This window comes from Podarcis liolepis, assembly GCF_965112155.1.
Source record: "Podarcis liolepis genome assembly, chromosome: 2".
NCBI classification, from domain to species: domain Eukaryota; kingdom Metazoa; phylum Chordata; class Lepidosauria; order Squamata; family Lacertidae; genus Podarcis; species Podarcis liolepis.
The window spans coordinates 79,075,488-79,089,908 of NC_139555.1; the positions used below are offsets into that span (position 1 = coordinate 79,075,488).

At 39.8% G+C, this 14,421-nt stretch overlaps 1 protein-coding gene across 1 annotated transcript in view; it reads right to left on the reverse strand.

Moving 5' to 3' along the window:
* NUP210 (nucleoporin 210) overlaps positions 1-14,421 on the reverse strand; it is an 84,841-nt gene that overhangs the window by 13,197 nt on the left and 57,223 nt on the right. Inside the window, exons 27-32 of the mRNA XM_083489459.1 lie at positions 14,275-14,406; positions 12,935-13,093; positions 8,938-9,023; positions 6,137-6,311; positions 3,120-3,295; positions 1,293-1,510 (exon numbers count right to left, since the gene is read on the reverse strand). Coding sequence (XP_083345585.1) covers positions 1,293-1,510; positions 3,120-3,295; positions 6,137-6,311; positions 8,938-9,023; positions 12,935-13,093; positions 14,275-14,406 — 946 coding nt within the window. The remainder of the gene's footprint in view (positions 1-1,292; positions 1,511-3,119; positions 3,296-6,136; positions 6,312-8,937; positions 9,024-12,934; positions 13,094-14,274; positions 14,407-14,421) is intronic.

The window sequence follows — 14,421 nt, forward strand, 5'->3', positions numbered from 1 at the left end:
GATAACTGGAAAACACTGGCATGCGAGCGCTGGAACTGATGTAACACTAGTCATGTACTGAGGGTGTTCATTTTTCCTCCAAGGAAGTGCAAACGTCTGACAAAAACACAGTTTGTGATCCAATGAAGAAAACTGCCCCAAATGGCTTGTCTCATAGCTCTAGCCTACATGTTGAGCAGTTTAAATGACTCCCAGGTGATAGCTGCCTCTAAGAGCATAACACTATTTATAAGCCAAAAGCATCACTGATAGAAAAAGGGGCCTTCCAAACCAGACCAACTTTGAAAAGTGGGGATATGACTGGCCCAAGCGATATTCATCTGATTTCATTTAGGGTAATTGGATTCCCCCTCCCAAAGGGACTACTATAATTGTTCACAAAGAAGTTGTAACATACAACTAGCAGAAGATAAACAGTAAACAGGATTTAAAACAAAACAAAACTGAAGAACCAGCAGCATTTGCAACAAAGACTAAAGGCAACAAGGTAATAAGTTTAGAGTAAACTAGCTAGTCTTCCCACTGCACCAACCACACACACACACACACACACACACACGTAGAGCAAGAGGAGAAAGGCAATGATAGAAAACTTAACCGGGCTTCTTAACCAGTCTGCCCACTTTATCCCAGCCTAGGTTACATAAAAACTGCCCATGGATGGCGTATTAGCTTTCTTTGAAGTACCCTTTTTCTGGTACAGTGGAATTATTTAGCGTATTTCAGAAGGCCACATTCTCATCCATGCATCGTGTGGCCTGTCCTCCTAATCAGCATCCTGGCAGGCTCATGCCAACACCAGCACCATATTAGTTTTAACCCATCCTCTGAAATCTGTATATCACTCTATGAATATTCTTCTTCAAAAATTATATAAATAAGACTGCCATCACTTCGGCTCTCTGACCTGCATTCCTTCAAATTTGATTGTCTGCCTCATGACCTACTTCACATAAAAAGTGGTCCCTCTAGTTTTTCCATATACGTATAGCAAAATTCAATTATATTACTCCTTTAAAGATCAATAGAAATGACAACCATTCAGAGCAAAATGACGTATTGATTTGATATAGTTAAAGACAGAGGAGCTGATTAAATTGGTTCATCTCTTTAGCAGGGATAGGGCCTGACATTTGATAGTAGAACGACATAATGAATAATGTATTTGGTTGTTTTGAAAATGTGCTGCATCTACAACTGTATGAAGTTTCCATGGCAATTTAATGTTGCCATACACCCTATTTTATTGTCACAATTCTCAGTTAGTGTCAATTATTATTCTGATTCCTTACCTTCTTGGTTTACCAGTGAGGAAGTTAAGCAAAGGACGTCACCTTTGACAATATCTCTGAGCTCAGGGTATATGGCATGTTGCACAGGAAGAGGCACATAATCGGCAATAATGCTGTTCTCTGCATCCCATACTTTAAGCAAACTTAGTCCGACATTCATTGTTCGGACTATTAACGTGTTGTTGGAGGCTCCTTTCCCTACCTGTACAAAATCATCTCTATAGACAAAAAGTAGTGAATAATTTAAAAAGTGGTATCCAAGGAAATAAGAGCATTTTATTATATCCCAGAATCAAGAGAAGTCAAAAGACAGCAGATCAAAATAGCCACATCCCTCACATGCTACAGAAAGTTGTGTTAACATCTATATTTCCCAAAAGCTAAACATTAGGAAGGTATTGAACTTCAACACACAGTTCCTTCTGCAGTATTTCCAAGCAAATGTACATAGTACCAGATACCAGCCACTTATAAATAATCATTTTCAACTGATAAGAGTCATTTGCATGCCCAGGCACAGTGAGTCTGCCACCGGGTGTGTGGACAGAAGTTATAACCACAGTTTTATGTTTTGAGATCAAAACAGGCCACATCTTGATTACTGATGTAAGTAGGCTTTGACATAGGCATTGGGTGTGTCCCGAAATATCTAGCCCACCTGCTAGTTGATTATTATCGGGAGCTAATCCTGGGTTAGGATTGCCCTATGACATACATCAAAGAGGTGCAACCCATCGGCATCACCATTTTGGAGAGTGCTATGGCCGTCTGGGTGTTCAGGCAGAAGAACCTACCCTAGGACCCCTTTAGTGGTATACCCTGATTCTATGGAGGAGTAGGCTTCCTACCCACCCCCTCTGCCCTTGACTAGGGATTCAACCTAATGACTTATCCACCACAAGTTGTGATGATTGCTATGAGGTAAGCAAAAAAAACCTAGGCAGCCCAATTCAGCTGGAGGAGAAATTACTGCCTGGTCATGAATACAGCAACCAGTACTTCCATAGCAAGGTCATACCCCCAACACACTCGTGCACATTTGGGTGGAGTTCTAATGCTGCAGGAGGGTAGAAAGGGTGGGAGATCCTGTTCTGACTGAGCTGTTGGGTCCATAGGCAGTCTTAATTTATGTGTAAGGGGCTGACCTGAGTGAAGACTCCCATAGGAGTCCTTGGTCAGGTGCACCCACCTGGGACCTGACTTCAGGCCCACCTGTGATTGAATAAGGCAAGCCAGTGAATTTGGCCAAACCCCACAGCCAGTGGGAGAGGATGTGATATCTCCCACTAGCTGTTGGGGAGCTGGAAAAGAAGACCCCATGCAAAGACACTGGGCTGCAATTGCTGTAATATGCCAAGAAAGGATCAGCAAACTTTATAAATTACTAGTAATTGATGCTCAGTAAAATGGCTTGAAAATTCTGTGAACAAGTGGGATTTATGGCAAGTAAATGTGTTTAGGATTACTATTTAATCCAACTGGGAAAAGACACGATTTGGCCTGAGCAGATTTAAATTTTTTTATTTAAATAACTTTTAAGCAGTCTCCTTTCTTTTTTCCTATACACACAAAGCCTTGGAGTAATTCCATGGAAGATGTGCATTGATCACTTTCCAGGCGGGTGGTTTGTTCAGATCATATCATATCAAAGCACCAGTATACCAGCTTTAAATCACACTTTTCAGTTCTTTTATCTGTTCACTGAACATGTTTAAACAGCTAACCCAAGGGGGTCGTCAGTTGCTGAGGTATCAGTACCTTGAAACATCTCACATACTCAGCTATTTATATCTCCTGTAAAATTAAGCTAATTGTATAGACAAGTACCTGTTGACTGCAAAGCTAAGCACAGAATTTTGTGAATGGAAAGTATCTCCAAAGCTGTCATGGAAGTAGATGGTCAAGGTCAACGTCATGCCCAATGGTAATGCCAATAGTGCTTCATGGTTTTGTGTACGGAAAATTGGGTTCATGGATATTCTCATGTAGGAAATAGGAGCCACCTAGGGAAATAGGGGAAAACAGAGTATGAGATTGTTTTTCCCACTGGCCAAATTGCTGTTAAGTCATCATCCTTTAATATTTTTATCTTTAACCCTTATTGCACTCCTAATAAAACTCCAGGGTTGTGGAATAGTGAGTATCGCCTACTCACTGCATGGAAGGTGGATTATTATTATGCCACCGGAGTTCCGAAGCTGTTTTATCTTTCTAAATTTAGTGTGTGTATATAGGAGGCTACATATGTGAACGGAGGAGCAATTTCAGATCCAGATCATTATGTAAAGATCCTAAAGGTAACGTGTTTCATTTTCTGTGCACCCAGGTCCCAGTTTTACCCTGATTTGGATGATTCCCAGGTTACCCCACTCCATGAGGGGGCTTCAACACCATTCTATATCATCTGATGTAGCTTGTCCATAATCCCCAGACTCCTAGGAATGACTTCCCCAGGCCAGTCCTGCTCCCCAGTTACTCAGGAGTGTGTGACCACAGAATCAACAGCATGCACCTTAAAGATTGTCTAAGGTGTCCCAAAGGGGCAGAGCCATTTACAGAGAAGGCCCTAACAGATGACTCTGGTGTTTTGTTGAAACATTATCTTCCTTCGCTCATCCAGCAAGGCCTCCTGGGAGCTGCCTGGCTTAATTCTAATAGGTTCTGGTAATCACTATTACTTTCCCCTTGAGCCCCAAGCTCCAACAGAACATGAGAATGTGATGATTTATTTTTTAAAAAATAAATCAGATGAAATTAGTTTGCAGATGTACAAACTAATTAAGCAATCCACAAAACCTCATGGGTAAGAAGAAAAATGCTTATATGCCTCATTAGACATATATATATGCTGTAAAATAAAAATGATTTAAAATAAAAATGTATTAGGATAGGTTCCACTAAATGTACATGGACTCATATACCTTGCTATCATTAAGAGGTCCTTTTGTAAATAAATTCTATAGTGAATATGGTATCAGCCAAACTTCTTTCACAGGCCTGTACAACTTGTGGTCACCAAGCTGAACAAGGCTCACTATGGGCTCATTAATTCGCTGCTTTTGCTGCTTGCTTGAGATTGCAGAAACAGGTGGAAAGTAAGGAACCTGGTAGGCCATAATACACCCCATGTGGTCTTCAGAAGCACAATCCTATGTGTGCTTATTCAGAAGCAAGCATCACTGTGTGATTAACAGGGCACACTCCCAGAAGTGTGCAAATACTGCAGCCTAAATAGATACGCAGCAGTATTAACTTGCAAGGACCTGTCAAGTCAATGGATTTACAAAGGATTTATTATGAGACTGCATTTTTGTTATTAATTAATGAAGGCAAACCTGCCTGACTTATTTAGGTTAGCTTTCAAGAAGAGAGAAAGGGGAAAAAGAAGATTTTCTTTGATACTGCTCTGGAAAATAAATGAAGGAAACAAAGAAACACCCCCACACACCTATGAGAAACCCTTCCTCTTAGTTTACCTTGTAGCAAAGAAAGGCCTTTCTCCTTTTTCTTCCTGAAGAGGCTCTAATAGTTTTATATTTTACTACAAAATGTACACGTACTCTAAAATGGTGTTTTACTAGCTATCTGGGGCAAAGGATATATATCATAGTTGTTTGGTTTGTAATATCCAATAATAGCAGAGAGAGCTGTATACACCAATATTTTAAGCCATGTCTTGCTGCCTCTAAAATGCTGCTAGCTTCATGCCAAATCCAGCCGTTCCTTTTCAACCATGCATTCAAGTTGCTTTTACATTTAACTCTCTTGACAAGTCTGATACTACTACAGTGGTACCTCGGGTTACATACGCTTCAGGTTACAGACTCCGCTAACCCAGAAATATTACGTCGGGTTAAGAACTTTGCTTCAGGATGAGAACAGAAATCGTGGCGCAGGAGGGCCCATTAGCTAAAGTGGTGCTTCAGGTTAAGAACAGTTTCAGGTTAAGAACAGATCTCCAGAACGAATTAAGTTCTTAAAATAAATAAATGATAACAACAATTTATATCTGTTGCTGATTTTTAAATATATATATCACTTTTTATGTTTTAAGTAGTTATATTATGCTCTTTTAGCTGTGAACCACTTCCTGGCAGGCCTTTTTGTCTCAAAAGTCTGTATTTCTTTAAAAAAAGTGATTTCTGCCACATTCACCCATTGGTGCAACTAGCTCATTTAATGAGCCAGTGTGCAGGGACGTAGCAGACTTAACCCTCGCCCATGGAATGCCAACAGAATAAGTTATGACCAGTGCAATGATGTGTATGGAGGCACAATGAGCCTTTAATTAATTAAATTCTAGTGGGAATATTTCAGCTTCATCTTATTTTAGAGGCTTAGTTACCCCCATTCAGGACCTGGGAGTACCCCACACATGCTCTCCCCACAACCACAAGGAATATGCAACTTCCAAGAACAAATGCTTTTACAGGCATGGGAACAGTTACTTATTACAGCTTATACAAAATGTTGCTTACACTTCACATTTATTTTTACAATCTATTTTTCAATATATAAACTATTTTTTAGTATATCTATGTCCAGCAAAACAGGTTCATATGTTAGTCATGTGTACACATATTTTCTTAATTTTGGTCACCATTGTTACATTTAATCTTTTCCCAATAAGAAATGTCAAAGTTTTATTGCAGAGCAGCACAAGTGCTTAGCCATTCTGTTAAAACAGAATTGATGGCTACTCTTTTGCACTTTCCAAGCTGAAGTTACAATTACTGTCTCCAGCTGGAATAATGGGAAATTACAATTTTAAATCAGAGGCAAATAGCAGTCGCCATTCTAATCTCCTTGAAGAGAACAGGGGGAAAAAGAATACAAAACACTACCTTGATAGTGACCGTAAGGGTCTGGTTGATTCCAAATGGCTCTTGTGAAATTACTTGTACTGTTGACAGTCCTATCAAGGATCCAGAATTAAGGAGGCCTCTCTCATCAATCTGCACCACAGGAACTCTATCCTGACCATCCAAGACATGGTAAATTAGAGCAGCAACCCGGTCCCTTGATAAAACAAAGAGAAAAATAAATAGAACCACTTTAAGACTCTTAAAATGCAAACCTCAATGTTTGCAACATGATTTTATATAAACCATGTTGCCATATTGCACACCACTAATTTGCTGTTGAATTTTTATCTAAGATTCAAGGGTTCAGATTTTGATTTCAAGCATCCTTGTAAGACGTCTTATCTGTGCTTATGCATATATTACAATCCACTTGCTGTTTGCTGCCCTGCAGTGTCATCATTCACTGATGTAAACTTGATTCAGAATACTAATGGACAGGACTCCAGGATGCTGCCTGCCTTCAGAGGTATTTCCTATAAACAGGCTTCAGAGTAAGATTAGTCTGCCAGGTTCAGAGCTGGTATTAAAAATACACAACAGGAACATGACTAAACAGAACTTCCTGGAAATTGTTTGTACACAACATTGATTTTAAAAACGTCTCTCCATGGCATTGCTGTATTAATAATAATAAATAGTGCAAAGGCTAGTAATATGACTTACACATATTCTATGCAGCACATGGCAGTCCTAGCTGTTTTATTCAGCTGGAAATATGGGTGTTTTATATAAACAAATGCAGTAAAATACCAGTATGTATCTTAAAATATCTGCCAGATAGCATAATCTGGTCCCCGAACAGAAAGTGTGAAGCTGTTGGGATTTAATCACACAAAAGAGAGCTTTTTGCTCAGTAGACATTTGCTTTAAGAAGCACTTCTATTTCAATAGAAATCACTGTGTGTGTTTTTTAATATAGCCAAAGAAATGCACAGCATCTAGAAGATCTTCCCTATCAACTTGAACTTCATCTTGTCAAAGCAGCACAGATGATTCAGCCAAAGATGACACAATAAGGCCATGTTGGAGGATTTGTTTCGTTTACAAAGCCAGACTCACTCAGTGTCCATTTTCAAAGGCAGCACAAATCTATGGAGATGACGGGCCTTTTACGCCCTTTGAAACAGAGACAGTATGTCTCTCTCGCTCTCTCTGTGTGGTCTCCATAAAACATACTACATTGTCCCCCCCCCCCCCTTGTAACTGCTTCTCCGGACAGATTGCCTAACTGCCATTTGCCATTTCTTTAAAACGATGGCAGTTTCCCCTTCATGTTCTAATATGCCAAACTGACTCATCTATATTAATGCTACTGTCCTGAAAGAAATGGTTTTCTTTCACTGATTTTCTTTTTTCGTACAAACTGAAATTAAAGCACTCCAAAAGTTCTTAGAGATATTCCTCCCCAATATCTGGAGGACTTTGTTTTTGCTACTACTGCATATGCATTCGTTAATGTGCGCACCCTTAAGGAATAATTTCAACTGAGTTAGATTGAACATGCATGGCTTAATTCAATAGCTATTTCTTAGGCATACATGCACAATGCAATCAAATAACTGATTTCTGGACACTAAAACTTCTTTGGGAGACCATTTATCCTACGTTGTCTATATGTGTGAATCTCTAAGGAAGTGTAATTTGAAATCATACCATAATTATTTGTAATTCATCATTTCAAGTGTTTCTTGTTACAGTCCTATACACACTTATCTAGGAGAAAGCCCCATTCAGCTCAATTGGTCTTTTTTTCTGAGTACAGGATTGCACTACAAAGTGGATATCAACTTTTCCTTTTATATTTGAAAATAATTACATTTTCCTAAACATAGCTGAATTGAAAATACTTGTAAGGATGAGTACTTGAATACTAACTACCCATAGTAAACAAATCAGTTTATTCATTGTTTCAGAAACTAGAATGAGAACTATCAACAGATTGCCATCTGTCAAAAACACATTTTCATTTATTTTAGCTATTAACATTTGTTAGTCACCTTTCTATGAAAGATCTTTGCTCCATGTGACATATAAAAACACAAAGCAAATTTTAGAAAAAAGCTAAAATGAAACATTTAAAAACATGCTTACAGTGGTACCTCGGGTTACAGACGCTTCAGGTTACAGACTCTGTTAACCCAGAAATAGTACCTCAGGTTAAGAACTTTGCTTCAGGATGAGAACAGAAACCGCGTGGCGGCAGCAGGAGACCCCATTAGCTAAAGTGGTACGTCAGATTAAGAACAGTTTCAGGTTAAGAATGGACCTCCGGAATGAATTAAGTTTGTAACCCGAGGTACCGCTGTAGTTGGAAGAGATTCCCTCAGGAAGTGGAGTATTCTCCTTCCTTGAATGTTTTCAAGCAGAGGTTGGATGGCCATCTGTCATGATGCTTTAGCTGAGTTTCCTGCATTGTGGGGGTGGGGGTGGGTTGGACTAGACCCCCAGGGTCCCTTCCAGCTCTATGATTCTATGAAATTTCAGAGGGTCCCCCATGCTAGTTGGTTGCAACACTACCACCACCACAAAATGGCAATTTAAAGACTAACAAATAGGCTTTCATGGTCTAGAGCTCACTTTGTCAGATGCCTTTATGAAGGGAGATCTAGTCCATGAAAACTTATGCCACAGTAAACACATTCTTTAGAGTGCCACAAAACACTTCCCCCCGCTTCCTCCTGGTTTTCCACCCCCTATGATTTTGCTTTTGGTTCCACAGTAAAACTATTATTATATCAAATCATTTATAAGACCAAAATGTGAAAAACATAATCACTAACCTGTTTGTCTGAACTTTAAAAAAAGAGTTTGGCGACATTAGGATCTGTCCTACTTCGACTCCCAGAATAACTAGTTTCTCAAATACCTACAAAATGAAGAATTTTTTTTTTCAGGCTTTTACAAAAGTAGCAAATAGATGCATGTACTAGTCAAGTATGAAACCGCTGATCTCCTAACAAAAATATGTAACTTGTCCTTATGTGACACCATCTTTATAAAGAGATCCAAGGGAGATCCTGGAAATTACAGGCTAATTGACTTAACATCTGCTGTGGGAAAACAGTGGAAATCATTATTAAAGATAGAATTACAAAGAAAAAAGCAAAACAAGTCTTGCTGAAGCAGAACCAGCATGATTTCTGCAAGGGTCAGTCCGGTCTCACTAATTTTTTACAGTTCTCACAACAGAGAGATGTAAGATGTGGGGTGATAAGATTTGAGAGAGAAGAATTTCACTTGTGGGGTACTTTTACTAAAATGAATGGGAACCAGTCCCAATTGCTACTGCAACAATAAATACCGCAGATGTTGTATAACTATCATGGTACATAAGAGCCAAACAATTTATTGTTCTTATCTTTCTAAATGTATGACATGAATTTTCTGTTTCCTATCTGCTAACAAAGACACAACTTCAAAACTGTGAGCAGATGACTGCTCCATAGCAAATATATTTGCTTTTAAAACAAACAAACAGACAGACAGACAGACAGACAGACAGAGACATTTAATGTTACTTAAGAGTTAGAGAAAAAACAAGTGGGCTGGCAGGTTAGCAGCAGTCTTGGATATTCTGTTCCTATAAGAAATTTGTATGAACACCAGTGGGCCATAATCTGTAATTTGATATCCAGTGTACTTCAGTGTGCAGTAGAGTCAAAAACATTTCTACCAGCACACATAAGGAACACATTCTCCGGCTGCAATTGTATCTCAAGAGTCATGTGATACGTCATAAAGGATAATAGAAGCTGCAAACACGAAGGCATTTCACATCAGCAAATCTTATTCTTAGCTCCCTACAACTTCTTTCTTATAGTGAGCAGCACACCAGAGCAAAAGGAATTTGAAAAGAAGAAAATGTTCCGTGCTGCACTTTAAACAGCAATTTCTCTTGACCATTATTTCCATCCAGCAAACTTGAAGCAGGGGGATTAGCTAAAAGCCCTATGCATATAGCTACTATTTCCCTATTTGTTAAATAATGTAACTTTTTAAAAATTAAGATTCCATTCAACTGTTTTGCAATGTGTAGGCTCTGAAACAAAGTATTTTCATCCAGGGTGCTCCTAGCACAGAATACTAAGTAGCAAGGGATATTGTTAGACTTATACAGACTCATGAAGTTTCTAGCTGTAGTGCCATTAACCAGTGGAAAGAGAGCACTAACTATTCTCCTGCACCAGGATGACCTAAAAATGCCATTTTAAAAGTGATGATTATTAAATATCTATGGCTTAATGATGGCATCCTGAAACCAAACTTATATCAGGAAGAACACAAACTGACATCATTGAAATCAGGCACACAAGATTTTGGGCAGCAAATCTTAAACAAAGCATTTACGACAAAAGAACTCAGTGTAAGTGTTAAGGACTTGTCTGTAGAATTTGTTTTTTGAATCATGGAAGTGTTATAGTTCTCTGAAGTTCAGAGGCAGCCCGGGCATATTTTTGTGAAGTCTGTATTCCATATATACTTTTGCCCCCTATTACTTCTGTGACTGGTTTCTTGGCTGACACAGTGCAAAATAAAGTATCTGGGAAAAGCAGGTGCAACTGTTAGGCAAAGATATATGAAAGCAGAAGACAGCTGTATTGATGCTCTCTGCCAATTGATACCTTATAATATATCCATTGTTGTACTCAAGGAACAACTTTTGTGAGTGCAACCGAATTCCACCTCCAGCTTGCCACCCAAATCTGCTCTGAGGGTTTCCCAATCCTCTGGGAACAGATTTGGGGGCAGTGTGAGGAGAACACAGGGGGAGAGGAGGGCAGGTTTTGATGTTGTCATGGAGGGTTTTCCTTGTATGCAGTAACTGGATCAGGACCAGCATATAGATGAAAAATGCCAGCTTCAAATGTCTTACACTTAGGGCTTTATCTGTGTATACATTTAAAGGAGCCTGAACCAGCTTAAAAAAAATTATTCCAAATTATATATACTTATGGAGGTTTGGAAGTTTAATATGAACATGCTGGATTCATTTGAACACCACTGCTGTACATAATTAAAAAACTAACCCTAATAAATGTATGTTGGCCTTTTTAGCCAGCTTTAATTAATTCAATTTATTTAGCTCCATGAAAATGCCATTTCAGCTTCATTAATTCCGCTGTGATCCTAAGCACACTTTATTCAAATTAGGAGCCAATGAAATCAATGGGACCTACACTGTTGTAATTGTGTTCAGAGTGAAGTGACAGACCTCAGCTGTTGAGCATAATTGTACTATCTGAACTATCAGAGAGCATGAAAATAAATGCTAAACCCCAGAAAAGCTATCATGAAACACATCAGATTCAAAACAAACAAATCCAAATACAGTGGAGATCTGAAATACTGGTAGAAGTTGAGTTCATCTTGATATGCATCATGAAGGACCAGGTGCGCAGCCCGGGAGTCATTTTGGACTCACAGCTGTCCATGGAGGCACAGGTCAAATCTGTATCCAGGGCAGCTGTTTACCAGCTCCATCTGGTACGCAGGCTGAGACCCTATCTGCCTGTGGACTGCCTTGCCAGAGTGGTGCATGCTCTGGTTATCTCCCGCTTGGATTACTGCAATGCGCTCTACGTGGGGCTACCTTTGAAGGTGACCCGGAAACTTCAACTAATCCAGAATGCGGCAGCTAGACTGGTGACTGGGAGCGGCCGCAGAGACCACATAACACCGGTCTTGAAAGACTTACATTGGCTCCCAGTACGTTTCCGAGCACAATTCAAAGTGTTGGTGCTGACCTTTAAGCCCTAAACGGCCTTGGTCCAGTATACCTGAAGGAGTGTCTCCACGCCCATCGTTCTACCCGGACACTGAGGTCCAGCACCGAGGGCCTTCTGGCGGTTCCCTCACTGCGAGAAGCCAAGTTACAGGGAACCAGGCAGAGGGCCTACTCGGTAGTGGCGCCCGCCCTGTGGAACACCCTCCCACCAGATGTCAAAGAGAACAACAACTACCAGGCTTTTAGAAGACATCTGAAGGCAGCCCTGTTTCGGGAAGCTTTTAATGTTTGATGTATTATAGTATTTTAATATTCTTTTGGAAGCCGCCCAGAGTGGCTGGGGAAGCCCAGCCAGATGGGCGGGGTATAAATAATAAATTATTATTATTATTATTATTATTATTATTATTATTATTATTATTATTATTATTATATGATCTTGATGACACCAGTGCTTCTTTCATAGCCCTATTTCTCTATAACTACACATCTTACCAATGTAAGGACCTTGAGATGCATGGCTGAAATTCTACATTTAAACTGACCTGAGAATTCTGATGTACTTATCCAATGCTACAGTGCACTAACTTCAGGATTGTGACCCTATACTATGAAAGCAATTTATATAAAAAAATCTGTAACTAGAAGAGCAGGATTCTGAAACAACAAGCTTATGCAAATGTCAACAAATTTGCATATATTCACTTGCTTTGAGTCATGCGTTGTGCTTCTCCTGGTTAAGGACTGGGACAGGATGCTGTGAGATACTTAAGTTACTAATCCTCAGCCATTCTTCTGGCTCCAGAGGTTCTACCAGATACTGCCTATGAGTTCATCTTCACAGACACAGCATAAAAACAAGCAAGACTCAGCTTCTCATGGTCACAGCCAATTATGCAGCCATTGTCAATTTCCCCACCATGTGCATAAGTGGAACTGTGAAACACACATACAGGCCTTGCGGTACTGAACTGGCCCTGACAGCTAAAACACACTTGTTTTTCACTAAGCACAACAGAATGGCCCTGTAAGGAATAGCAATATAATAATACCTGTATTTGTATTTCATCTGACAATTCTTTTACCATGTGGCCAAATTGCCCAGCAGAAGGATCAAGGGCTTTGACAACAAGCTTCAACCCTGTTCTTCCTTTCCCTTTACCATAAACATCCACTGCAAAGTTGCACTGGGGGGAAAGCTGAAGAGAAGCCTGAAAGACAAAATATTAAGTCTAGGTAAGGAAGGAATTTCATTTAATATATTGGTTCTAATATGCTTCAAAACTCTTTAGGTTCCTGATCTCAGCTCTGACAACAGAGCTAAACAGAATTATCATTAGAAGCCATCCTGTAAATTTCGGTATACTTTGGTTGCTACTAGATTTTTTCTCTGAACTTAAAATCAGAATTATTGTAGGACGTAATTCTCAGTAGGTCTAGGACACCCCCCCCAAAGGAATCTGTTGGCTGGGCCTGTTCAGAGGGCACCAGAGAAGACTGTATCAGGACATGCCTATATCTACAGGTCCTATTCAGACTACAGTATGTAGCATGTGGACTAAGCCACACTGTACAATGAGTTCTGATGGCAGCAGAAGCAGCAGGAAGGCTCATCCTTGTGCTGTTCCTAAATACTCATTAAAATATGGGAGCTACAAATCTTATGATACTGCATGACTGCATACATGCAGAACCTTCAGCTCATATGTCACAAAGCCTCTTGCTATTTACACTCAAGAGCCATCTGAAAGCAGCAACCTACCGCAGTGAAATCTAGATCAGTGCTACACCCTCTAGATAGATTAAGGTTACCAGATTATTTTCAATGAATCCGGGGACACTTTTCAACTTCAGTAGGAAGGATAGGATTTTGTCAGGGGACTGATTTGTAAATCCGGGGACTGTCCCCGGGAAACGGGGATGTCTGGTAACCTTAAGTTAGATCTTTAGTTACCACTTTGACACAAAACCCATCCTAGCCCTGACTGTCCACCAGGCAAACCTTGCCATGAGATTGCTCTAAGGTTGAATGATGCCTAGTGACCATTTGATACTGGGAGACTGTTATGAAGTGGAAGGTGCCCATTAGATGCATTCCAAGCAACAGATATGGCACTGAAATCAGGTAGCAGAATTGGTTAACCCAGTTGTACATAGGAAAGGATGCCTGTAACTCCAAGCAACCATTATTTCTGGCACCAGGAGAAAAAATATTGGGGTGGGGGGACTTGAAGGAAGAAGATATACAAACACAATTAACTTTCTATAGCTGCCTTCAAGGTAAGCTATTAGAAAATGTAGATCAAAGTAAATGCACCCGTGGGTGAAAAACACCAAGTGTGTTGGGGGGTGGAAATTCACTCTGTGTTTAAATTTTAAACTTCAAGTTTACCTCACTGAATCTTGTTTTCACATCTAGGACATCCCTTTTTGTGACAGACCAATGAAATGTTAACCCTGGCACTGCATTGCCAAATGAAAAAGGAGCTTGGTTGCTGGTGATGCCCATCACATACACTGGCATCTGGAAGAAAAGCAC